This window comes from Balaenoptera ricei, chromosome 2, assembly GCF_028023285.1.
Source record: "Balaenoptera ricei isolate mBalRic1 chromosome 2, mBalRic1.hap2, whole genome shotgun sequence".
Taxonomy (NCBI): domain Eukaryota; kingdom Metazoa; phylum Chordata; class Mammalia; order Artiodactyla; family Balaenopteridae; genus Balaenoptera; species Balaenoptera ricei.
In genome coordinates, this window is record NC_082640.1 from 63069937 (window position 1) to 63095271 (window position 25335).

General features: G+C 56.4%; 1 protein-coding gene across 1 annotated transcript; it reads right to left on the reverse strand.

Annotated features, from left to right (window-relative positions):
- Window positions 1-740: 740 nt before the first annotated feature.
- Window positions 741-24219, reverse strand: LOXL1 (lysyl oxidase like 1). The gene is made up of 7 exons (XM_059912792.1): window positions 22750-24219; window positions 9209-9317; window positions 6291-6428; window positions 5643-5799; window positions 4959-5054; window positions 3230-3345; window positions 741-1079 (listed from the first exon to the last, which is right to left on the reverse strand). Exons 1-7 carry the CDS (start codon window positions 23909-23911, stop codon window positions 1073-1075), a joined length of 1785 nt encoding a protein of 594 aa, XP_059768775.1. The 5' UTR covers window positions 23912-24219; the 3' UTR covers window positions 741-1072.
- Window positions 24220-25335: the final 1116 nt, after the last annotated feature.

The window sequence follows — 25335 nt, forward strand, 5'->3', positions numbered from 1 at the left end:
AGTGTTACTCCCCTGGGAAGGAAGGGAGCTGGCAGGAGGCAGGTGGGTGCAAAGGTGTGCTGAGGGCTTCTGGGAGGGGAAGGAACAGGGGAGGTGCCTTCCTTCTGCTTCTCCCTGCCCCGATCCAGTGTCCAGGAGCTCGGGGTACCACTGCCAGGACAGGGGCTAGAGGGCCACCGCCCCCATCAGCCTCTCCCAAGTAAACTCTTCTCCCTTCCCTTCCTGGGAGACGCTGCCTCCCAGACGAAGCCTCCACAGTTGCCCCCAGGGGCTGTCTCACTAGGTATGGGGTTCACACTGGTGGGTGCACCCGCCCCACTGTGAGCAGGAAATGTGTCTGACTCTCCTGGGTGTGCTCAGTCCCGCCACAGGCCTGGCATTCAGTAGGTGCTCAATATGAGAGTAAGAGAGCAAGTGGCAGGTGGAGTGGGTGACTGTGTGAGTGAGTAGGGGGGTGGGAGTGGGAGGCTGCAGGGTGGGTGGTGGTGGAGGGTAAGATACCCAGGGCCCCTCCCCCAGCAGGATGTGGGCTTCTTCCCACGCAGCAGGCTGGGCCCTGAGATAAACCCTGTGGGGTTTCCACAGTGGGTCTGAGGCCCTCTTGGTCAAGCTGTGGTCCTCAGACGGTGGTGGCTGCCCTTTCCACATTCTGCTAGGGAAGGACGAAGCCCAAGGATGTCCTCTGAGCCCAACCTAGCTTTGGGCAACCCGGCCGGCAGGCTACGTGCAGAACCACAGAGTAGAAAAACCTTGTTTTATTCAGCCCAGGCCTGGGCAATCTTGCTCTGTGGTATGGCCAAACTATAAAAAATAAAAACCAACAACCAACAAAATCACGCTGTAGGGGAAAGTTAAGTACACAACTGGGCCTGGCGTCCGGAATCCCTGTGGTTTTGGTCCACGTTCGCTCCCTGAGGCGGGCAGGGAAGGATGCTCCCAGCGTCCAGCTGCCCCTGCCTGTGGGTGGTGGCTGGGCCCCTCGGGCCGGGCCTGTCCTGGCGGGAGGCTGCCTGGGGAGCAGGGCCTGCTTTGGGAGGTGGGGAGGTTGGCCATCTGCGCACCCTCTCCGAGATCAGGATCTAAGGAAAGAGAGAGAGCAGGTCAAAGGCAGGCTGAGGCGTGGGCCCCTCGCTCAACTGTCAGCAAGGCGCCCACTGCCTCCCCAGCTGAGCGCTTCCCTTCCACAGCCTGGATCCCAAGTGGGAGGGCAGGCACGGGCCTCCATTTCCGTCAGTGATCTGGGCTCAGGAAAAGGGGCTCCAAAAAGAGGGGTTTCATGGACTCCCATGCAGGGCACGGTCTCGGCATCACCCCTCCCCATGCCCTGAGTTCCAGATTCTTTTCTAGGTCATTAGCAGAGCTGCTACTGTCTGGAAATACTTTCTTGTTTTCTCTAACTCAGTACTTCTGAAAAAAAAAAAAAAAAAAAAAAGGCCTCCTTTTTCCTCTTCAGAAACATGATTGAAACCCACAGGCGTCAGTCCCGTGGCCTTTCTGGAAACGCTCCGTCCGGCTTCCTGAGCGCTGGCCCAGCTGCCCGCCTGTGGTCAGGGTCGAGGAGACGCACTAATGAGACCTGAGCCTCCCCAAGCACTTATGTAAAGGGCTCGGGAGGAAGGGCCTCGGCATGCCCTGTGCCCACAGGCCCCTGGGTAGCTGGAGGGGGGCGCAGGGCAACTTCTCTGTCCGCCCTGCTGAGGGGCCCAGCTCATGGTGCCACCTGGGGAAGTGGGAGGCTATTTGGATGTACCTTTCCCAGCAGCAGGGGGGGACAAGAGGGCATGTAGGCTCCCCACCTCCCTTGCACCCCTCAGCCCATGTATGCCCCTGCCTCCCTTCCCCCTGCCCTCCTTCTCCTTCCCTAGAATGGCTTTCCAGAAAGCCTCTACCGTTTAGGTGACTCCTGGATTTTTAATGGCTGAACAAGACAAGCCCTGAGGAGCGAGAAGGTGCTGCAAACCCAGGCCTGCCGAAGGGCTAAGTTGCCAGGGATGGGGCGGGAGTCAGTTGTTTCAAACACGCTCTGTGACCTGGATAATTCTGATCTAATTCTGTGAATGAGGAACCTAATCTCTGAATTGAACCAGAGGCTACTGTTCTCACGGTGTGGTGGAGGGCTGTGAACATTAGCTTAGTGGTAGCAGCCAAGGGCGCAAGGGCTACCTCTAAACACACACTGAGCCCTCACACACCAAGCTCTGAGCCTGGTCACACGCTGAGCCCTGACCCTGGTCGCATGCTGAGCCTTAATCCTGGTCACACACTGAGCCCTAATCCTGGTCACACACTGAGCCCTGACCCTGGTGATAGCCTAAACCTCTCATACCTATCAACCATTAATAAGCAGACATATTTGGGGAAAGATGGTTCTCTGGGCCTTGGAGTCCCTGCCATTTGTTCCTCAGCTGATGGACTAAAGCTCTAGGAGACTCCTCTTTTTTTCTTTATTTTTTAAATGGACAAGAGTTGCTTTGACCTGATCAAGCATTTAAAATTCACATGGAGTGGGATGGGGTTTTTAATGAGTTCGTAAGCAGGGGGTCCCTCTGCAAAGTACTTCATGTGAGGAATCAGGAGAGAGGCTGAGGACAGCCAGTCCGGGGCAGCAACAGCTGAGGAGCCATGTGCCAAAGGCCCGGGCCACAGAGTTTATCAACTGCCTCCACATCTGGGCCCAGGGACTGGTGACTGCTTAGAAGTGATTCCAACCAGCATCAGTTCTAATCTGAGACTGCTTAATTCAATCCACCTGATACGGACACTAATGATCACATAGCTGCCATTCATTGAGCACCGGTGTGAAGGGTCCTGGAACACACACAGATGTCAGGCCTTTAAATCCTCCTCACAAGTCTGCGTGGGAAGTGTTGAAGAGAAAAGTAGTTCAGAGAGGTGAGGTGAACTGCCCGATGTCACAGAGTGAGGGGGTCACAGAACTAGGATTGCAGAGCCCGTGCACCTCCACCCAACCCCGCTGCCTGCTGCTGGTCTCCACTTGAGGAGAGATCGGGAGCCACGCCCTGGATCAATGCCCGCAGCCTGAGCGCTCCACTTGGGGTGGGCACGGACGAGGCTCCTCCTGCCCAGCCTGTGGGCTGGTCCGGCCGCAGCTGTGTGCGGCCATCAAGGTGACCCACAGGGCAGGTATCCTACGTGTTTCACGTGGCCCTGCCTGCTCCTCAGGTAGGAGAGGGGCTGGGGTACGGAGAGTTGGGGGAAGAGCACTTACTGGACAATTTTGCAGTTTGTTGTAGAAACATAGCGACCTGTATAGTGGATGTTGCATCTCACCACATTGTTGGTGAAGTCAGACTCCAAAACAATGTACTTTGGGTTCACGTGCACCTGAAGAAGGAAAGAAACAGAAGGAAAAGGGATCTGGTCATGAGGCTGTGCTTCACTTGGTCACCAGGGAAGGTGGAGAGGCAGACAGGCAGACACAGAGGAGCCAGAGAGAGGGAGACAGGGAGATGGAGAAAGACCATGAGAGACCAAGAGACACAGAGACAGAGACACACGGATGGAGAGATGGGGGAAGATGCAGAGAGACAGAGAGAGGAATGAAGAGAGAGGCAGCTCATAGTCAAAGGAAGCATCACTGGATCATCCTTCTTGGAAGATAGGTTTCCCCAGAGTCAGAGCCCAGGCCAGGGGGCCCCGCATGGGGCATTCAGAGCCACTGCCCGAGGGAACCCAGCAGTGAGTGAGGGGCCGAGCAGGGACCCCATGCCTGGTCTCCCCGACTCCGAGGCTTGCACCCTTTCACCTTGCATGCCTGTCTAGGTGACCCGTGGAAGGCCTGTCTGATGCCAGGTAGCATCTCCTGCCCTGGAGCCCAAGGCACCTGACACTCATTGAGATGATGACCCAAGCATAACCTGTCTGCAGAGGAACTGTCCGGACACAAGGAAATCCTTTAAATGTTGGATTGATAGGGGAGGGCTTCGCTGGGGTGGGCTACACCCAGCCTTATTTGCAGAGCATTTAAGAAGAGAGGAAATGATGTTATATTTAAGTTACATTCCTTAGGGGCAGGAAATGTGCATTACTTATGTGTCTTGAATCCTCGGAACCTAGAACTCAGAAAGGCCTTTGCACGAGTTTGTCGAGAGTGGATGAATAAGGGAAGGAAAAGAATAACCTTGACAGTCCTGGCCCTTGTGTGAGGCTGAGCAGAGGCCCCACCGAGCCCACTGAGAGGTGCTCAGGATGGGGCGCAACCAACTGCTTCCAGGTTGCCGTGTTCTGAATGCAGCCACCCAGAAGCCTGTCCTCATGCAGGTTAAAGCCACCTCCCAGGCCCAGCTTCTCTGCTCTTCCTTTACTCCAGCATAGAGCAGTGGGCCCAGGGGGCCTCGCAGAGTGAGCCCTACCCTCGCTTTGCACCTGCAAAGAGGAGGCTAAGATTCGTCTTCCCCCGGTGAGGTCATGATGACCCGGTCCGCGCTCAGCCTGCATGTATGTTCCATGTTGGGCTGTGTGTCCTTAACGTGCTCTTCTACTTGTCTCCGCAAGGGACGGGGCACTGGAGTGAGTGTACATGGAGGAGGGGTTCAGGCCAGAAGGAACTATTGGTCACAAGTGCCCTTGGCTTTGCAGGCGTCCTATGAGGAGCTGAGGGTCTCTCTCAGGGAGGGCAGTGTCCTCTCCCAGATGGCACAGAGCCTGCCCTGCCCACAGACAGGGGAATGGACCCCATGGCTCTCCAAGTCCTCTGCCACTTAGGGAAGACAGAGTCACCACCTCCTCTAGGATCACCACACTTGGGCCGAAGGTTCCTCGGTGTTTTTATGGGAAGAGGCTGTGTCTGCCTGAGGCTAAAACCTTCAGGTGGGAAGTGCAGGCCTCAGGGACATCATCAGCTGATATGCCCAGAGGGTGACGCTTATGTCAGAGGCGGGGACACCGAGCGAGCGTGAACATCAGGTTGGAGCAGTGCCTCCAACCAGGGGCCCCACCTTGAGGATGTAGTTCCCGGGCTGCACATCGGTTATGTCAATCCACTGGCAGTCGATGTCTGCATTGTACGTGTCATAGCAGCCTGGGCTCAGGCCCTAGGAAAAGGGACAGGAAGAGAGGTTGGGGTGCTGTGCACTCCTCAGAGCCACCCCATGCCCACTTCAGCAGCCTGGGGCCCTCCTTCCTCTGTGATTCGTCCTGACCCTGGCCCGGGGTAGCTGCTCAGAGTAGGTCTGCCCCATCCTAAGCCCACTGGGTGGATGGACCAGACAGATGATGGATATAATAGTCAGATGGAGGGATGAGATGAAGGTGGGATGCCTGGGAGAGATGGATGGAGGAATGGATAGAGAGACAGACAGGCAGGATAGATGGACACTCTCTGGATGTTTGCACAGAAAGGTGGATTCGGGTGGACAGCTAGGCAAATGGAATATCATGCCATCCAGAATTCGCTGAAATGTTCCTCTCCTTCCATGAGCAGACACCCCTGGGAATGGAGGTGGAGGGTAGCCCCCGAGGGGCTCTCTGGTGGCTTCAGGACTGGCAAGAAGACCTGCACTCTCTGAGCTGAGCGGCCAGGAGCCTTGGCACTAGCCCGTCTTTAGCTCGGCTCAGCCTCCCCATCCCTGGCGGGCTTCCCCCCATCCTTCAGAGCCCCTGCCCTGCCTCTCCAGCCCAACCTGCGTGTGAGAGGTGCACGCGTAGCGCTTGAGGTTGCCGAAGTCGCAGGTGCTGTCCTCCAGGCAGAAGCTGGCCTTGTGGCCCTCGGCTACCTTCTTGCCTGTGACTGCATCCAGCAGGTCGTAGTGGCTGAACTCGTCCATGCTGTGGTAGTGCCTGGGGGCAGGAGAAGAAGAGGGACAAGAGGGCCTAGTCACCCCTGGCTTCCCAGCCTGTTCCCCTCCTGAGATGGGCCCAGGTGACCCTGCTGTGACACCGCCTCCTGAGGGCTCCTGGGGCTCCTTGGTGGCTGTGTCCCACAGGCAGCGTCTCTGGTGTCCTCACCGAGCCAGTCACCCTAGGAGGGCACCTCCTCAGGACCCCTCACTTCCTCTTGGGCTCCCACCTGTACTGGCCTCCCTTGGGTGATGCCCTGTATTCTAGATACTTCCGTCCCCTATCAAGACCGATCCTTCTGTGTCCCATCTTCCATTGCGGCTTTTGCTAAGGCTTCTCTGAGAAATCCTTGCCCCAGTGATGGATCCTTGGCAGAAAACAGCTCACGGGGCCCTCCCACCAGCACTGCCCCTCCGGAGTGCTCCTGGGGAGGGGCACTCAGGCCCAGGGCCCTGGCCCAGAAGAGGGGGCGGGCCAGGCAGCCCACTCACTGGTGGCAGCTGTGCCACTCCCAGGTGTGCCGCGGCCGGTTCGGAAGGAAGTCTGCGGTGCCCTGGTTCTTCACGCGCTGGGGGAAACGCAGCAGCACCCGCACGTCGTAGTCGGTGGCCTCAGGGGCGTAGGCTGTGCTGTGGGGACAGGCAGGGAGACCAGAGTGGGCTTGGGTACCAGACGCAAACACCCAGCGTAGGTCGGCTTGTTCCTGAAGATTCTCACATCTGACCCCTGCCCTGCAGCCAAGGCTCAGGCCTCTGCTCCTCTCTGCGGGCCATCCCCTCCTTTCTGGCCTCTGCCATGTGGCTGGCAGCTGCCAAAGGAGCCTTTCTAAAGCAGCATTTGGCCTGCTAATGACCCTCTGAGGGTCCCTGATGCCTGCAGGTGACTCTCAGCTGGGGACAGCCCCTGAGGGTGGGGGCAGTCAAAATCTTTGGAGGGCTTTTATAAAATAGCCCTATCCAGGAGATTCTGACCTTCTCCCTCCCCCTACACCTGGGTTCCAGCTTCAAACACTGTTTCCTAAACAGACTTAACTCTTTCACTAATCTGTACTTTTGCCTGTGCCGTTCACTTGACCCAGAACTCGCCCAGCCTCCTAGACCCAACTCGGGTCCTCTCCTCCAGGAAGTCTGCCTTGATTGCCCCACTCAGAGGAATCGTGACTGCCTGTGAGATCTAACAGTGCTGCCTACAACACACCCTGATACCATACACATCCTGAGCTGGGTCAGTGTGAGTAGGCCACCTCTCCCTGATTGTGTGGCTTCAGGGCCAGCGACCTGCCCTTTTTTGCTCAGGAAGCACTGGTCTGGTGTAGACTGCCTGTTCACAATTTACTTGCTGACCCCCAATTGCCAACTGAGATGGGCCTTGTGAGGAGAGAAGGGAAAAGAGAGAAAACTGAGGGGCAGCAGTGAGGGGACACACATCACACATCCCATAGGTAGGAACGAGGGCTAGCTGAAGGCTCCTTCCTCTTCAGCTGACTGTGGACAGCTGCCTTGGCCAGACTCAGGGGCACTTCCCTGGCAATCATTAAGGTCTGGGCCCTAAGGCTAGAGGCAGGAGGTGGCCAGTCATGGGGATTAGCTCTCTCTGCGAGGATGTCTGGACAACAGGCGGTGTAGGCTCCTGTCTGCCAGGACGTAAGGCCCTTGGCCTTGTCTGAGGGAGGCTTGGAATCTGTCTTTGTCTGTGTTGGAACAAAACATCCTCCTTCCCTCTGTTCAGTTAAGTCCTACCCCTCTGTTGGGCTCAGCACACCGTGGGAAACCATTAGGGTCTGGGTTCTAGGCCCAGCTTGGCCACAAACTCGTGGTGAGACTTGGAGCAAGTCCCTTCCCTCATCTGAGTTCTGCCTGCTGTCTGTGAACTGGCACCGGTCTGCAGCCCACACTTTCGATAATCTCCGAGGGCCCTGCTGCTCCAGGGCTTCAGTTCTGCTGCATTTTCTAGGTCTGTATCCCACACCCTACCTCCGCTGATGCCTCAGCCCTTGCCAACCTCTCCCTCCTCTGGCCGCCCACAGTTCCAGCCTGCCAACCGCTCCTTCTAGCTCTCCTTCCACTCCCTGTCACTTGGTTCTGGGTAAGAGGCCACTTTCTCCAGCTAGACCAGGATAGCCCTGGGATGGAGCCCCAGTGCCTCCGCCCCAGCCCATCTGGGAGCTCGGGTGTGGGCACACGGGGTATTCCATGAAGACGGAATAACAGTTTGGTTTTGACTCAAACTCCTCAAAACTCAGCCTCAATGGACGGCCGTGGAGGCTGAGTTCCTCCCCACTGGAGGAACTGTAGCAGGAGCAGTACATTATGCTCTCTTCCCAGGGACGAGACCTGAGTGGGCAGGCCGACTGAGTGGAACTCACGTGTGGTCCCTGGACTGGTGCCAGTTTGCACACTGTCTGTTGCCAGTCTGTTGTGAGATAAGGAACTTGCACCAGCATGTAAAACAACTACATCACGAATCACAATGTCTAGTTCAGCTGCTACTTCTTTTTTTGAAGCAAGACTTTCTCGACGAAGGAAGCAGTGAGTTGAGTTACATTCCAGTGCAAGCTCCTTATCTTGTTACAGATGGATAACAATTTGTGGTCAGCTATTCTGAGTGGCAGTGAACAGAGGTTTCATTAGTGAGAAAATGTTGAGATTCTAAAGGGCTTCCCAGATACTCAAAAGTGAAAGTAAATAGAGTTCAAATGTTTAAAAAAAGCAAATAATTAAGAAATATAGGAGCTTTCAACATACACAGATGTCAACAAAAGAAGTAGGTCAATATAATCTTTAATGAGTTCTTTAAGCACAGGGAGATGTCCCCAAAGCATACATATTTGAACAGAACATTCGCTGTCAATAAATTCAGAAGCAAGCTCTGCAAGAGGCAGAATAACCAGGAATAATGGAGAGTTGGCTGTGCTCACCTCCCAGGTTCAAGTAAACTGGTGTCCTTCCCTTCTCTCTAGTGCAACACATGACTGAGGCCTCATTGTCACCCATGCCCACAGCCCCTGCTGGACAACCCACACCTGTCCTCTGTGGAGATGGCTGCATAATCCTGCCCTCTATCCTGAAGGCGTCTATAAGACTTCCCTGGGCTCCCCACGAGGAACCTTCTCATGAGACACCTCAGATCTGAAGGTTTTAGTTCCTCTCACTGCTCCTCAGTTACTGACAGGGCAACACAGACCTTTGGGGCTGGTGTGAAGATTAAATGCCATTAAGTTCCTCATATAGTGATGTTTACAGAAATGCTGGATCACTCTCATTCCCTTCCCCTCCTGGCTGCCTTGGGGCAGGCAAGGCCCACCGATGAAGAGGCCAGGGTCGTGCAGCCTGCAGACAGCCTGGCCGCCATGAACACAGGTTCTGGGTGACTCCTGGGGACTGTCCACGCTTCATCCTCATCTCCTTACCTGGCCAGACACTTCTCCTCTGCAGCACAGCGCAGGGAGTACAGGTGGGCTCTCTGGACGTAAGTGGACGCTTGCACGTAGTTGGGGTCCGGGACCAAGTCAGGGAGACCTGGAGTGGGGAGAGGGAGAGAGGGAGGAGGGAGTAATAGTTGGCATTGAGGAGGGTCAGGCTGGTCAGGTTTAAAGCCCAGAGACCTCCCCAACCCCAAACGCCCTGTGCTGTTCTCCTTCCTCTACACAGGCTGTCACTTCCTCCTGGAAGCCTCCCAATGTGAGCAAGGTGTGTGATCTGAACCATTCTCCCTAGGCTCAGGTGTGGGGTCAGGGAGGTCAGGGAGCAGGGGCTCACCTCTGGAATTCCATGCTGTTGGGACCGCTGAGTCTCCTGGGACATGAGCCAGATCTGGGAGACTGGGCAGAATTTGGGGGGGTGGGAGAAGACAAAAGGGTATTCTCGGCAGGGGGAGTAGCATGAACAAGGGCCTGGAGGGAGGACTGAGTGAACCAAGTAATTTCCTGACAGAGACACTCCCCTTGGTGTCCTTATTTCCCAGGCCTCTGGTCACCAGACCCCAGACACCCTCTGCTCCTCTCACCCCTGAAGCTGGCATTCTTTGTGAACCGCCAAGAGAGAACCCTGGCCTTCTGACCCCAAGTGGGTCCCAGAAGGCTCCTGGGCAGAGCCAGGTGAACGGTGGTTGGCAGAAGTGGGGGTGATGAGGAAGGGAGGGGCTCACAGGAAAACATGTCCCCAGAGCAGGCTGCTGACCCGGCAGGATTCTCAGCCTGGGCGCCCAGCCCGCCCTTCTCAGGATTCTTTTCATCCTGTCATTGGCCCCCAGACCTGACCACACCTTCCCCTGTCTGCAGCCTCAGGCCTCCAATCTGAGGAGGGCCTGGCTCCCTGCCCCGCAGGGCCTAGAGCCCAGTGCCCAGGGGAAGTCTGGAGTCTGCTCCAGCCCCTGGATCACTCGTTCCCCAGGTTATGCTAGAGCCAGGGGTCTGTCCATTCTGCCTCCCACCCTGACCCCGTCCCCGTACATAACTTAGTCCCAGTGAGAATGATTAGGAATAAGCAGAAACCGAACTCAGGTGTCCAGACCCTATCCACATGGAATAAAGAAGGAAAGCTCTTGACGTTGGGTGTGTGGAAGGGGCGGGGCACGTGGTGGGGTGGGAGGTGGGCAGGGGGACTCCAGAGCCCTGGGCTCCATCTCAGCTCAGCCACCGGCTTAAACGGGAATGGGCCTGGACCTCCATGTACCCTCCCCTCTCAGGCTGCAGGGATTCTGGCAGATAAATGATAAAATGAAGCTGTAAGTTCCTCTTAGCTTCTTTCAAGCCCTCAGTTCTTGGGGGGCAGGCACAGTGAAGGGGCTTGAGTCATGCAGACAGGCTTCTAGCCCCTTCTTGCTGCCAAAACCCTCTTGTCAGCTTATAGGTCCAGAAGATGAGGCAGAGGAGGGGAACTCTGGCTTCTAAGCCTTTCCCAGAGGTGTCTGCTACGCCACCCCTCGCAAACACATGCCTGGGGTTCCCAGACCCTACCCCTGCTCGCCCTGGGGCCCCGGCCTCATGCAGGAGCAGCCGGTGTGATCTCACCTACTCGGAATGAAGAGGAAGCTTGGAACACAAGGGTGGGTGAGGATGAGGTGGCTCCTGGCTGATGGGGGCTGTCTTGGCCAGCCTAGGCCCCATTACTCAAGCCCCCAGGAATGCCTGCAGTCATTTCCCAAGGGATCCTCAGGCCTTGAAAGCAAGGGCCACCTCCGTATCAAGCTGTTTCTCACCCTCTGGTCCCTAGAAGCTTGTGTGTGGGGGAGGGGGGAGGTGAAGAAGACAGGAATGGTCCCCTTTCCCATTACCAAAAAGCCTTTCCCTCAGCAACATGTGGTGGTGGGTCAGCTGGGCCTGAAGCTTCATGAGACCCAGCATTTGGCACCAGATGGCCTACCACCCCCCACCCCAGGCCCAGTTTCAATAAACACTGCACAGATGGCTCTACAAAGCTTTTCTGGCCCGACCCTTCCTCTCTAGGCCATCTCATGAGTTGGCTATGCAGTCCAGGGAAGCTGGAAGAGCCAGCTAAGAGGCCAGGGGTATTCAGGGCCAGCAAGGGCTGGTACCACTCCTGGCCTCTGACTGCACCCCGGCTATGATCACATACTGAGTCCTGATCCTGGTCCTATACTGAGCCAAAGATGACCATCTTCCTTTTACTGTGGAGGAATCTCAGGTTCAGGCAGGTGCCTCCTGCTCCAGGAAGTCCTCCCTGATTGGCAGTGACATTCCAAGCTGTATACACTTCTGTCTCACTACTAGATCTGTATTGATCTAAAACTAGATTCTATCGCATTTACTTGTGTCTACTCCCCTCCAGACTATGCACTCCCTGAGGGCAGGGCCTGGGCCCCACTCACCCCCTCAGTGGGGCAACCCACCATGCTTCAGGGCTGACTGACCGTTAGGCAGTCAGTCTCTGTCAGGCAGGCTTCTTTAATGATTACTGGCTTCATACTATACTGTTCCAATCATCCATGAGCGTGCTCCTCACCCTGTCTCCCTCAGGACACCAGGGCACACAGAGGTGCTGGAGGGAACGGAGGATCAGAGAGGGCAATGAATTTGCCCAATCACACAGCAAGTCAGGGAAGCCCCAGGAGGAGCTCTTAGGTCCCAACCTCCTTCCAGGACTCTACTTGTTATTCTTTTTATAAAAATGATTTCTTTTAGTTATAATTTACATACAGTCAAATGCACAGATTTTAGGCATACAGTCTGGTAAGTTTTGACAAACATATACATGGTGTAGCTACCACCACAATCAAGCTATGGATTGTTTCCATCATCCCTGGAAGTTCCCTCCAGCCCCTTCCCAGTAAATCCCCCCTCCCTCCTCCCCAGGTAACCACTGATCTTTTTTTTAATCACCTGAGATGTTATGCCTTTTCCAGAACTTAAATGGAATCACCCTGATCATTATTTTATGTTCTTTGTTCTGCATCTCTGACCATCACAGGGATCCTGTGACTCCCCTAACCAGCTCCCCCTGGCCCACCCTCCACCCCTGTCACACCCTCACTGCCCTGGGGTAAGCTGCTGGAAAAGAGAGCAGCCTTGGGAGTTCAGGTTGGGTGCCCCCCACCCCCTTCAGGATCCCTGCAGAGGTCCCTGGGAACAGCAGACCCCCTCCCTCAGCTGGTATGTTTTCCCAGGAAGGAACAATGCCTCCTTCTCCACTGCTCTCCCAGGAGGCATTCCATCAGCAGCCGGGCCTGCAGGCTTGGGCTTTCAGCCCCTCCATAGGGGCTTGGGTGTGTGGGTGGGTTGTGTGATGTTGGAAGGAGGATGAGGGAAGGCTTGAGTCGCAGGCTTGGGCTTTCAGCCCCTCCATAGGGGCTTGGGTGTGTGGGTGGGTTGTGTGATGTTGGAAGGAGGATGAGGGAAGGCTTGAGTCGGGGCTTGTGGATGTAGGGTACCAGTTTGCTGTCTCTGGCTTGTGGGGTACAACCAGGCCCTCCAGGCAGGGTGGCCAATGTTGGGTGAAGTCTGGTTACAACCAGACCTGTGCTCCCCACCCCTCCCCACCATCCCAAGAAGTGTGCATTTTAAGGGAAGATCCTGGAGAGAGGATAAAGCTTACTCAAAGGCAGGGAGAACCATCAGTCATGGGATATACTTTTGTGTGTTGGGGGGCTGGGATCTCTTATCCAGAACATACGGAGTCATCCGGCCCTTGGACCTGGCACAGGAGACATTATAAAGTAGGTTCCAGTGGGAAGTTTTCCCACAGACTCCTGTTTTCATAAATGCAGAGAACTGAATTGATCATAATTCTCATTTCAGAGCAAACTAACAAACTAAACTGGTCTATGCAAGGCCCCTCTTGTAATTAATTTTTTTTTAACCTTTATCCTTACCCTGACCCTCAGACGTATCTTTGAACATCTGTGTCTCTGTGTAAAATCTGCAGTGTGTTGGAAGCGGGTATGTATCCTTGAAGTATATAAATGACATTGTCTTATAGTCTCATTCTGTTTCTTGATTTCCAATGTAAACTTTTAAGATATGTCAAGTTCATTGCTTGTCATTGCTAGTAGGATTCCACAGTATGCAACCTCCTTGGCCCATCTAGCCAGTCTCCCAGGGATGGACCCCTGCGGATGGGGCCGACCACTCAAAGGCTGGGTGGATGGTCTTGCTCAGGCTACCCAGGGAGGCCTGGTCACCATCAGCATCCTGCCTTCCATGCCCAGGAGGTAGGCAGGAGTCAGACTTCTTACCCTGCTGTCACAGACCTTCTGCGTGGCCCTGGGTGGGCCTGGCCCCTCTCTAGGCCTCACTGCTTCCATTTATGCAGACTGACTGTCCTCCACCTTGCTCATGCCCTAGAGCCTGGGGCCGGCCCGCTGTGAGAACTCTTCCTCAGAAGCAATGTGCTGACCACGGGGGTTCAGGCTGCAGAGAGCCTGGACCAGGACTGGGGGGACACTGAGTCAGAGGGTAGCAAAGACCCCTGGGATGACCAAAGCCAGGCTATTTGGCTGGGGAGGGGCTGGATGTGAGTGAATCGGGTCCCAAGGCCATTCTGCAGGCAGCCTCTGGTCTGGAGGAAGCCCTTCAGCCTTGAGGGGGCCCCATCAGACCCTCCAGGGCAGTGAAGACACAGAGCTGAGGGATAAGCACCAGCACTCTGCATCCCTGCTCTGCCCCTGGAGCTTCCTCTGTCGGGGATCCAGGGCCCCTTCACAAGGCCTCTTGCAGGGCCGATGTCCTCCCACCTCACCCAGGCTGGGCCTGGAGCTGCCAGCTGGCCCACATGCCAGCCCGTGGGAAGCCGAGGATTGTCCTCCCCTTCCCTGGCAGGACTCAGCCGGGGCCTTCCTGTGGGAAAGACTCCAGCAGGCAATTTTGCCATCTCGCCCAATGCCCTACTGTCCAGGTCCCTTCCCTTTCTTAGGCTCAGTCTCCCATGTGGACGATGGGGAGATTAGACTAACTGCCCCTTGAGTGCAGTTCTGATGGCTCCATAAACACTTGGAGATTAAAATATTTTCAGGAGCTATTCAGTCCATTCCCCAGCCTTGGGCAAGAGCCCAAGACCTCTCACAACCTCTGCAGAGGATACTTGAGCTGCCAGGAAATTCTCCCACCGTCTGACCTAAATCCTTCCTGCTTTAGGAGGATTCTGTTCTCTTCTGCTCAGCAGTTCCTGGCGGCTGCCCGGAGTGGAGGGTCTGAGGTTACATTCCTGCTGCTTTGCCCACGCCTCACCTGTTTTCCTTTTGGCTTCCCTTTTTCTGTGGGTTCCTTAAACCTCGTCTCCTTTGAAATCTTTCCTCCCCAGGCCTCCTGCTCACAAGAAGCAGATGAAGGAAAACAGAATGCAAAAGAGCCCTAATCTCTTGAGCCTGGGGCTGGAGGATAAACAATGTCCAGCAGGAACCGGTCAGTGGGTTGTGAAATATGCGCAGAGCGGGATATTTTGGCTCCAGCGGCCAGACTCCAGAGGAGCCCCTAGGTGGGGAAAGCGGAAAGCTCACAGAACATAGCCTGAATAAAGATGAGCTGGGAGGGCCTCCAGGGCGGGAGCCAGCGCTCTGGGTCCTGAGAAATTATTATCTAATAATCAGGACATTAAATTGTCAGCATCAGCCTGGCAGTGCCACACCTGAGTGACGAGCAGGCAGGCAAGGTGGCTGCAGGATCTGCTGCGGTCCACCATGAAGGGCAATACAGCCCAGGCAAAGGAGCCAGGATGGTCATAAAGCCTGTAGGCCCTCCTCTGCCACCACCCGGTGCTCCTCCCTCTTCCCTCTTCCAGCAGGGGCCTGCTGCCCCCACCAGGCTGGGAGAGGCAGTTCACGGGCAGCGATGGCCTTGCTCCTCTGAGTGGCAGGACCAGACTCAGAGGTGGGGATGTGTGTTTGTTCAATTGAGCAAACTGCCCAGGAAGTAGCCGGGGCTGAGCTGGAAGGAGGCTGCCGCTCACCTTTGGGGAGGTAAGCTCCCTTCCCCTCTGTTCAAGCCTTCTGCCACTTCCTTGCACACTTCACTCACTCACACTCTTCCCAGTGTGAAGACAACCCCTACCTTCCTGCCTGCCCACCTTTGCAGGCCCTGCTTAGTGCCCCTCTCTCCACCTCCAGAAGCCCCTGAGGATCGTACGGTCTCCTGGGTTCCCTCCCTGCCCCTCAGACCCTTCACAGTGACCTGAACTTTTTATCTTTCTTACAAAACCCACTCGGCCCATGGCCTTCCCATCTCAGCTTATGGCAACTTCATCCTTTCAGCTGCACAGGACATAACCCTTTCTGTTATGCCTGACCCCTCTCTTTCTCTTCCACCCCACATCCAATCCATCAGAAAATCCCATCAGCTCTATCTCCAAAATATATCCCAAAACTGACTGCCCACCACCTCCGTTGTTACCCCTGGCCCGGCCACCAATATCTCCACCTGGATCTCTGTACCAGCCTCCTCTCAGACTCCCCCTGCCTGCCCCCACCACTGTCCATTCCCAGCACAGCAGTCAGAGACCCTGTTTAAATGTCACTGCAGGAGCTCCCCAATTCATGGAGAGTAAAAGCCAAAGTCCTCACAGTGGCCTACAGGCTCTCCATGGTCTGGACCCAGTTGCCTCTCTGATCTGTCTCCCGTAATGCACCCACACCCATGCCACGCTGCTCTAACCACACTGGAACACACTTGAAAGCCCCAGGGGATTCCTGCCTTGGGGCCTTTGCACTGGCTGTTTCTTCTGTCTGGAATGCTCCACCTGCAGATAGCTGCATGGATCACTCATTTGCCTCCTTCAAGTCTTTGCTCAAACGTCACCTTCATGAGGCCCACCCTGACTACCTTTGCAACCTCTCCCAACACTCCAGACCTCCCTGACTTATCTCTATTTTTTCCACAGTACTTACCCCCTTTTATTATTTACTTATTATGTTTACCCATGGAAATACAAGATCCACAAGGACAAGGATTTTGTCTCTTTTCTAAAACTAATGAATACCCAGCTCTAGACCAGCATTAGCACAAAGTAAGGCACTCCATGAATATTTGTTGAATGGCTGAATTTCCTCATGAGATGATATCTGCTCTCCTCAGCCAGGCAAGAGCCCCTGGGGGAAGGGGAGGGTGGGATTGTCCTTTGCCTGCCGCCCAGCTGCTGGCCCAGGTCTCTGGTGCACAGCTTATTCTGAGAGCTGGCGAGTTGGGTGAGATGGAAGTGGGTCTGGGCCGCGGCATCCTGCCTGCCTGGTCTCTTGCTGCTGGGCTGAGACCTCGGTGAGAACAGGGTTGGGTCCAGGCTGCCCCTGAATTCCCTGTACCCAGCTCAGGGCCTGGCACCTGTACGCCCTCAGCGAGCACAAGCACAAATACTGGCACCCCACAAAGGGTCTGTTGGCACTGCCTGTGTGAGCACAGCCTTCATTATCAGGCAGAGGCTGGGACAGACTCCAAAAGCCCTTTCTTCTGAAAAAGGATTAGCTTTGGGGTTGGAAAACCCATGGTTCCAGTTGGCCCACAATGGGGAGGAAGGGTGGGTTGTCTCCTGAGACTTTGGTGGCAAAGGCCTCTCAGGCCTCGACTTCCGCATTCGTGTACCTTCCTGCTCTGGTGTTCTGACACCCTCTTCCCATTTTCAGGTGATACCTAAATGCCCAGTTTCTGGGTGTCCATCAGTAAGGGGGAGAGGGACCCAGGTGCAGCCCCGGCCCTGTAATCCTGGATCCAGACAAAAAGGCCCTCTGGGTCCAGCTGCCTGTGGTGAGGAGGCTGTTAGGTCAGGGCAGGGGAGGCACGAGACCCAGCCTCTCCTTCCAGCCTCCTCCCAAGCGGCTTGCTACTCCGCAGGAATGCCGGGCACAGAATTGGAAGCAGGTGTGGGCTGCCTGGGCGGACCACCCGCTCCTCTCCCCCCGCCCTTCCTCTCCTGCCATTCCAGCCACTGCCCTGGGGAGTTTTCCATGTGCTCTTGGCTTGGACAGCAGTGGGGTGGACTTGGGCTGGGACTACTAGGGAGAAGTGCCCCTTTGGAGGTGAGAGGAGATTGAGATGGGGGTCCCTGGGGTGGGGAGAGAGGGAGGAGAGGAGACGAAAGGCCAGGACGAAAGGCCAGAATTCCCGGGCCAAGTGCGGCAGTAGCCTGGTGCCTGTAAGTCCCGAAGGACTCCCCACCCTGCTCAGCCACCATCCCAAAAGGCTCTGTGGGGCCTGTGAACTCAAGGCAAAAAATCCAACTTTTTGTGTCCTAGGGGGTTTAGACCTGAGAGAAACAATGAACGCGGAGACATACCCTTCCCTGAGGGGCAGAAGCAGAGGGAAGGCTGGGATGGTTCAGTGGGGGAGAGAGTCAGCCTGGGTCCGAGCTTGGCTGCTGATGAATTCTGAGACCTTGGATGAGTTACTGAACTTCTCTAGCCTCAGTTGCCTCCTCTGTAAAATGGGGGTATAATATCATCTACCTCACAAGCTTGCTGGGGGTCCTAAACGAGGAAATAAAAATAAAATGCTTGGCATAGTGTCTGGTGCATATTAAGGGTTCAATAATATCAGTTGCTATTACGATTATTTAAAATGGGAGCTGTCTCTTCTTGCAGGGATGGTCCAGTTTGAGAACAGGGGAGAGAGGATGTGGCCTTGCAACTAAATGATACGAGAGGAGACAGGAAATCTGCCTGCGATGAGGCTGCCCCGGACACGACTTGTTTGTTCCGACACTAGTGACCTTCCATTGCCAAACAGGGGAGTAACAAGAGGATCCAGGTCCCTCTATCTCCACAGCTGTCTGACCCTTTACCCCAACTTCCTCAGCCTGAAGACTCCATTTCTTTCTGAAGGAGCAACTTGAGACAACTTCAGGGAAGGAAGGAGGGATGCTGAGCTGTGATTCTGCCTCCACCAGTCACCAGTTATGCAACCTTAGGCTTAACCTCCGAGGGCCTCAGTTTCCTCATCTGCAAAATGGGGGTAATAACAATACCGAGGGTTGTTATGAGGATTAAGCTAATTGTAAAGCTCCAAGAACAGTGTCAGGTGCCGTAGATGTGCTTGTTAAACAAATGTTCTGGAGTCTAGAGTGGGAATGACAAGGCTTCACGCTAACACCTCACTGGGGAGGTGCTCAAAGCTGTGCACTCTCTCTGTTTCATCTCACTCTGTCGCAACCAGTGCCCAGAACATGGTAGGAGTCAAGTATCTGCTGAATGACCAAATGGATGTGCAAGGTAAGCCTTAATACATGAAAATTTAGAAAAAAAAATAATGCATGGGGGTTAAGAACTCAGGATGGGGAGTCATGCAGACTCATATCCTGGTTTCACTACTAAGAGGTCGTGTGACAATCAGCAAGTGAGCCTGTCACCTTATCTATGAAACAGGATGGATAATAGCATCTGGCTGGTGGGGTTGCTGTGGGAATTAAGAGATGATGTATAAAATGTCCAACGTATGCTAACAGAATTACCCCTCTGGAGGTGGCTGGGGGAACTGAGGTCCAGGCTCAAGTCCTGCCGCAGCTGGCTTGCAGGTGGTGTGAGGGTCCTCCTGGGTCAACTCAGTGCAATGCAGAGATGACAGGCTCAGTTTGAATTCTGGCTCGGCTGCATCCAGCTGTGAGACCTCCCCAGGTCTCAGTTTTCTCATCTGTACCAGAGGACCATAATCCCCACCTCTCTAGGAGGCTGTGCGGGTGAATGAAATTGCACATTCAAGCCACAAAGCTCAGCAAGTGCTCCTCTGCAATGGCTGAAGTTGTCATCATCATCCTCGCCTGGGGGCTCTAACTCTGGATGCTCTGGGTGGCCAGGCCTGCTCTGTCCTTCCCTGCATCTACTCCAAGCCTTGTGGAGGTGGGTGGACAACCTGAGTCAGGGGGGCAGGTAGTAGGGGGTGCAGCAGGGAGCCAGGGCTGCTCTCAGGGACTAAGGGGCCCCGTCTGGCCTCTTGGGTGCAGGAGGCTGGATGGAGAGGGACATACCCTAGAAACACCCCTGTGTGAGTGCAGGGACATGAAACACCTAGGCCTAGGAGCAGCACGATCCTCGTGGGGGCTGTGGAGGCCTGAGAGAGGGAGAAGGAGGAGAGGAGAGGAAGGAGGTGCCTCAGGTTCTGGTGCAAAAGGCTAAGGCACTGAGATTTTGTCCTGAAGGCCTTGGGAGCCACAGAGCCTTCTCGAGCAGGAGAGTAATATGGTCAGCAATGCAAGGGTGTATCTGCCCCACGCGTAGGACGGACTGGAAGGGACCAGGGAGGAGGCAGTCACCGCTCTGATTGGTTGTGTGAGGACAGGGAAGGAGGACCCACGCCAGGCAAGGTGGGCATAGCCATCAGAGATGCCCCGGGAGGACAGCCAGGGCGGCTGCTCCACGTTACTTTCATAGGGTGGCCGGAGGCAGTGAATCAGGCTGAGGGTGTAAGGGGGAGGCCCTGAGAGAAAAGCTGTGGTCTTCTAGGGCCAGAAGTCATCTTAGTCTGCACCGATACCACCAGCTCAGAGAAGCTGAGGCTGTGAGGAGGCAGGAACAGGGACAAGGAGGCTAGGAGAAGAGGGCCCGGCTTGGGAGAGGGAGGGGCACAGCGCAGGGGGCTGGGAAGCAGGCAGCCACCCTCCAGGCCTCTGCACGGATCTGCTGTGACAGGCGGACCAGGTATGTGACCTGGGCCTCTGTTTCCTCGCCTTCCCTCCCGTTACACGTTTCAGAGACAACGGTACTGCAGGAGGCCTTGGGCAGCCCCCCTTCCCAGGGTGGGAGGGAAGGGGGTGCAGGCACCCAAGGAAGAAACCAGGCTCTGGACAGGCGCTTGGAAACTGCCCAAACGTGGAGGACGTGGGTGGTGCGCACATGTGTTTGGTGTTGTGAGGACAATGTCCACGTCCACGCCCACACGCGCGCGGGCTGCCAGCGCCCAGCCTCAGACCCTTGGGTGTGCGGCCAGGAGGAATGAGGTCAGTCTCGGAGAATCCGCTCTGGACTCCCACACCAGGCCTGGGGGTCTGATCTCAAGCACAAGGCTTGGCCTTCCCCAAACCGGGATTTTCCATGGTCCCAGCCTAGCAGGGTGGGAAGGGGAACAAGTGATGGGGGAGAAGGTCTGCTCCCTCTCTGGCCTCTCTGTGAGCCCCGATTTAGCCTGCACCACCCCACACAAACCTTCCCCCCCCACCCATGACTAGGGAAGGGGCACTTGGAGGGTGCTGACAGCTTGCGGCAATGCTTGGGCACCTCCTCCTCTCGGAAGTCCTCCCTGAGTTCCTAGCGCCCCCGACTGGGGAGGCCCCTCCCCTGGGTCCCCTAACCCATCCCCCCAGTGCCTGCCCAATCACAGCACTGAGGTGCCCCCTTTTCTATTCCTTCCTCAGGGCAGGGCCTGGATTCAGCTTGGCATCTAGTATACTGCGTTCTGGGGAGAAATGTCTTTAATCCCAGTTGAACACTGGGGCTCAGGGGCAATGGCCAGAGGCCCTGCTAAGCACCAAGCACCCCCCGCTCCAAACATAGCCTTGCTCTGGCCAGTCCCCCTCTGAACCTTAAGAACTGAGAGGCTAAAGAAGGACCTTAGAAAACCCACTGGCTTGGGGCATAGATGTCAAGTCCCAGGCCTGGCTCTGCCAGCAGTGCTATTTGAGGCCTCGGTTTTCTCCTCTGCCCAGAGGTGGAGCCCTTCTGGCTGAGCCCCACTCTGCGGTCTTGCATTCTAAGAAAAGCCACCACAGAAGTTTAGCCTATAGGTAAAACATGCTCTCCTCCACGGAGCTCTGGGAGCAGTTGATGCAGAGCTGTAACGCACCCTGCTGCAGGGATGCTGCAAGCCCTGGTGAGGATCAGATGTGGGTGAGGCCACAGTGGCAGGAGGATGCATCCTTCATCACATCACAGAAGGGCCTTCCATCTAGCTCCTGTCCTGAGCTCCTGCAGGTTCTCAAAGTGGGATTCAGCACCCAAATTGAGTGCTACGCCTTGAATGTGAGGGAGTGAGTACTGCCAGTGTGGACACTCCTCTCCCCTAGCCTTGGGCTCCAGCAGCCCCTAGAGAGACGGGAGTCCCCACCCCTGCACCCCAGCGGCGGCCTCTCTCACCCAAGGTCAGTATGGCTGGAGACAAGGAAGCGTCCCCGTGCGGACAGAGGCAGAGGAGCAAAGGCTGGGGGTGCACTACCTGTGCCCCTGAGCCCTGCAGTGCTCAGCCCTCACCTGGTGCGCCTGGCACAGAAACGTCGTTGTGGAGCAGAGAGTCAGGAGTAAAGAATCAGGGTATTAATTGCAGCCTGAAAGAGGCAAGGCTGGGGTGGAACGCATATGCATTGGGGACTGAATGGAAAACCTTGACCAAAGCTGACTTTGGACTTGCAGAGACAGAAACAGGAAGGGGAATTCTAGGACAGCAGGACCAATGGCTGTTCAGCCCTGGCCAGATCACTAGTGGGCCCTTGCCAAGGTAGCCCGCCTGCTATCAGCATATGTGGAGTCGCTCATCTGAAGAAGGAAGTCTGCCCCTTCCACTGAGTCCTCGTGTGTAGATGGCTTGGGCTTTCCCAAGACTAGGTCATATCTTCAACACCCCCTGCACCCCTGTCCACAGCTGCCTCCTGGGACTCTCCCCCAGGGCCAGGACTAGGGTGAACTGAGTGAAGTGACTGAGGCCCTGGCCTGGGGTGCAAAATTTAAGAGGGCGCCTAAAAACTCAGTAGCTAAGAGAAGTAACATTTCAGGCAATATTTTTAAAAATCAAAATTAACGCAAAAAAAAAATCTGTGATGAACAAAACATCAAAATTTCAAATAAAGATGATCAGTATTGCTGATTTTTCAGTTTGCCTCATGCTTGAATACAGTTTGGCATGGCACCATAACTGATTCTATTTAAAATTTTGATATTTTGTTCATTTTTTTGCATTATTTTTGATTTTAAAATGCATTAAAATATTACTTATCTCGATTAGTAAGTTTCTTGGTGCCCAGGCCGGTGCCCCACTCGCCTCTCTAGTCTGGGCCTTGCAGTGTGCCCCTGAAGGAACTCTGGGTTGTCTAGTCTGCACTCCTGTCAGCCCAGAATCTCTCTTCTAACCTCCTGTTCATTCAGGCCAAGCTCACACATGGCCAGTGACCGGGAACTTGCCACACCTCCAGAGGCGTCCCCTAAGGCCTTTCTGACCCTGATGCTCCCTGCTTCATCCTGTGAGGCTGGCAGAGGGGCACCTCCAAGAGTGGAGGACGTGCCCTGATGGGAATGAGGGAGAGGAGGGGAGAGGGGCTCCTTTACTTTGTCCTCAGATGACCCAAGCCAGGTCTGGAAGGTGTCTCTTTCCAAAGCCTGTGCAGTCCCTCCACCCCCTACCCCCCAAGTCAGAGCCCCAGCCTGCCTAGCCAAATCGTGGCACCGATGATGATGTGTGGACAGGGCGAAGGCCGGGAGGTGGGAAGCATTGGGGCTGCCGATGGGGAGGAGGGTGGGGGTCCTTACTTAGCAGCTGGGGGAGGCCTTCGGTAAAGGATGAAGGAGGGCCTGGGCGTCGGGACGGGTCGTACTCACCTCTACCGTTTTGGCTGGGCCGGTACACGCTGCCCACACTCAGGCGGCCCTGCTGAGCTCCATTGCGCTCCGAAGCCGGCGGGGGCGCGTCGGAGCTGCGCACCGGCAGGTAGGGAGGCTCCAGCACGCGGAAGGGGGGCTGCGGCTCCACGGCTCGCGGCGGGCTGTAGGCCTCGGGTGGCATGTTGCCGTAGGGCGGGTACCAGCCGAAGCGGGGGTCGCCGCCGTAGGCGCCACCGTTGGGCTGCGCGGCGTCGGGGCCCGGGTCGGGGTAGGCCTGCTCGAGGCCCGCGGTGCCGGCCTGCTCGAGGCCCGCGGTGCCCTCGTTGTACAGGCTGTGCGAGTAGCGGCGGTCCAGGCCGTCGGCTGGCTGCGGCTGCGGCGCGTACGGCCTCTCCGGGGCCGGATAGAAGCCCTGCGGCGGGTACTCGGGCTGCTCCTCGCCGCCGCCGTACTCCTCGTAGCGCGCCCGGGGCTGGAAGGGGTAGATGACCCCCGCCGAGGCCACGGCCGCCGTCCCTGCGCCCAGACCGCCGCCCACGCCGCGGTAGTACACGTAGCCCTGGTCGTAGGTCCGCGACGCGGGGTCGTACGTCTCGTACTGGCTGACGAAGGGCGCCTGCGGATAGGGGAACTGCTGCGGAAAGGAGGACGGCTGGCGGTAGGTGGTGGCGAAGGCCGAGGCCGAGACCGAGGAGGCGGAGCCCCCGTGCCGTTGCTGGGAGACGGAGGTGCGGGCCCGGGCCATGGCCGTGCTGTCCCCGACGGCCACCTCGCGCCAGTTGTCGGGCACCTGGCCGAAGCCGAATGGGTGCCGCGCTTGGCCGCGCACGGTGTCCGAGCCGATGCGCCCGGGCAGGGGCAGCGACGGGGCCTGCCGACGCCGGAGGCCCCCGTGGCTGCGCCGATGCGGGGCCTGGGGGGCGCCCGCCAGCAGCACCCGGGAGTTACCCTCGGAGGGTTGAGTCCCAGCAGGCACGTACTCTGAGCCCGAGTTGAGCAGGCTGTACACCTGCCCGTTGTTCTCCCACTGGATCAGCTGCCGCCAGCGTCCCTGGTCCGAGCCCTGCCCTGGATGCGCCTGCTGCCCGTGCACCAGGACGCAGACGCAGGCGCCCCACACCAGGGCCCCCAGCTGCCAACCGGCTGGGGCCAGAGCCATGGTGGCCCCTCTGCAGAGGCCTGGTGGACTGAGAGGCTCTCAGGAGTGGCTCCCTGTGCGTGCTTCTCTTCCCACGGGCTCGAGGACAGGACGGCTCCTTGCCTGCCCCAGCTCTAGCTTTGTCCATCCTGGCCTTGTCCCGAGCGGGACGGCTCCTCCGATGACAGCATTTCGAGGCCAAGGGGTCAGGGCAGGGCAGGGGCGGTGCCCAGGGCTGCACGAGGCTCTCTGCAGGGCACCGGGCAGGCAGGACCGCCTGGGGGCCTTACATGGCCAGCCCGGCACTGGCTGGCCGCTGGGCTGGCGCTTTCCCACTCTGAATGAATAAGCAACAGGCTGGGAGCGTAGGGAGGTTTCGGGCAGCCTGGTCCGCCTGCTGGGGCCTCCTCCGCGGGGCCCTATGGCCCGCCGGGTTTTAGCTATGTGGCCTGTCCCACAGCTGCTGTGCTCCCTCAGTCCCTGGAGCTCCCAGCCAAGCCCCAGACCTGCCTCTGAGGAAGGGAATGAAGAAGGGAGTAGGAGGGGGCCTCTGGGGACTCAGGCCCGGTGAGTGGGGCCCTGGCAGCCATAACAGGGCTGAAGTGTCAGCACCACTCTGGCCATTTCTCTTTGCTTTGGACCCAGCATCCTTGGTCTCACCTTACTGGCTTCTTGTTTGGGCTTGAATAAGCCCCTGACTCCTGTCCACTCCAGCCTCTCCCCAGGATTCCTGGGCTCCCATTATCCAAAGCCAGTGATCAGACACCCTCCTTGTTGGTGGGCCTTCTTGGGCGAGATGCTGAATCCCAGCTGAGCCACTCTCTAATTCTGGACCTCGGGTGTACCTTAGTTCACTGGGCCTGAGCACAAAGCAGATGGAGCTTCAGCTTTTTCCCTCTTGGCACATCCCTGGGCCTTACTCTCCCAGTCTGTAGAACGGAAGTATGCCCCTGTGCTGAACAGAAGTTGTGAAATCATGGGAGAGATCAGCTTCCTGCCCATCCTGTGTGGTTTCTGTCCTGTATAACCTAGAAATAACCTGAGTGTGCACATGGATAAAGTGAAACTCAGGGGCTGTCTTTGATATGGGATAGGCGTCATTGGGAGGCACTATGTGCTGTAAGCACATAGCAGAAAGGGGGATTCAGGAGAATGGGACTAGTCCAGTTGCTGTGATTAGGTTGCTGGGTGATCTTGGGCAAGTCCTTTCCCCATTCTGATCCAGTCACATCTGATCAGTGGAGGATTAGACCAGATGGTCTCCAAGGGTGCTTTGGCAGGTTCTCTATTCTCTCAGCAGAAATAAGAGGGGCCTCAGAAGTTTGAACACTTTGGCATCCAAGAAATCACTCTGAATGCCTCCCCTGGACTGCCTTCTCCAACCTTGGTCATGGGAACTGGAGGACAGAAATTTCCCTCTTGCGCTTATACACTAAGGAGGAAGA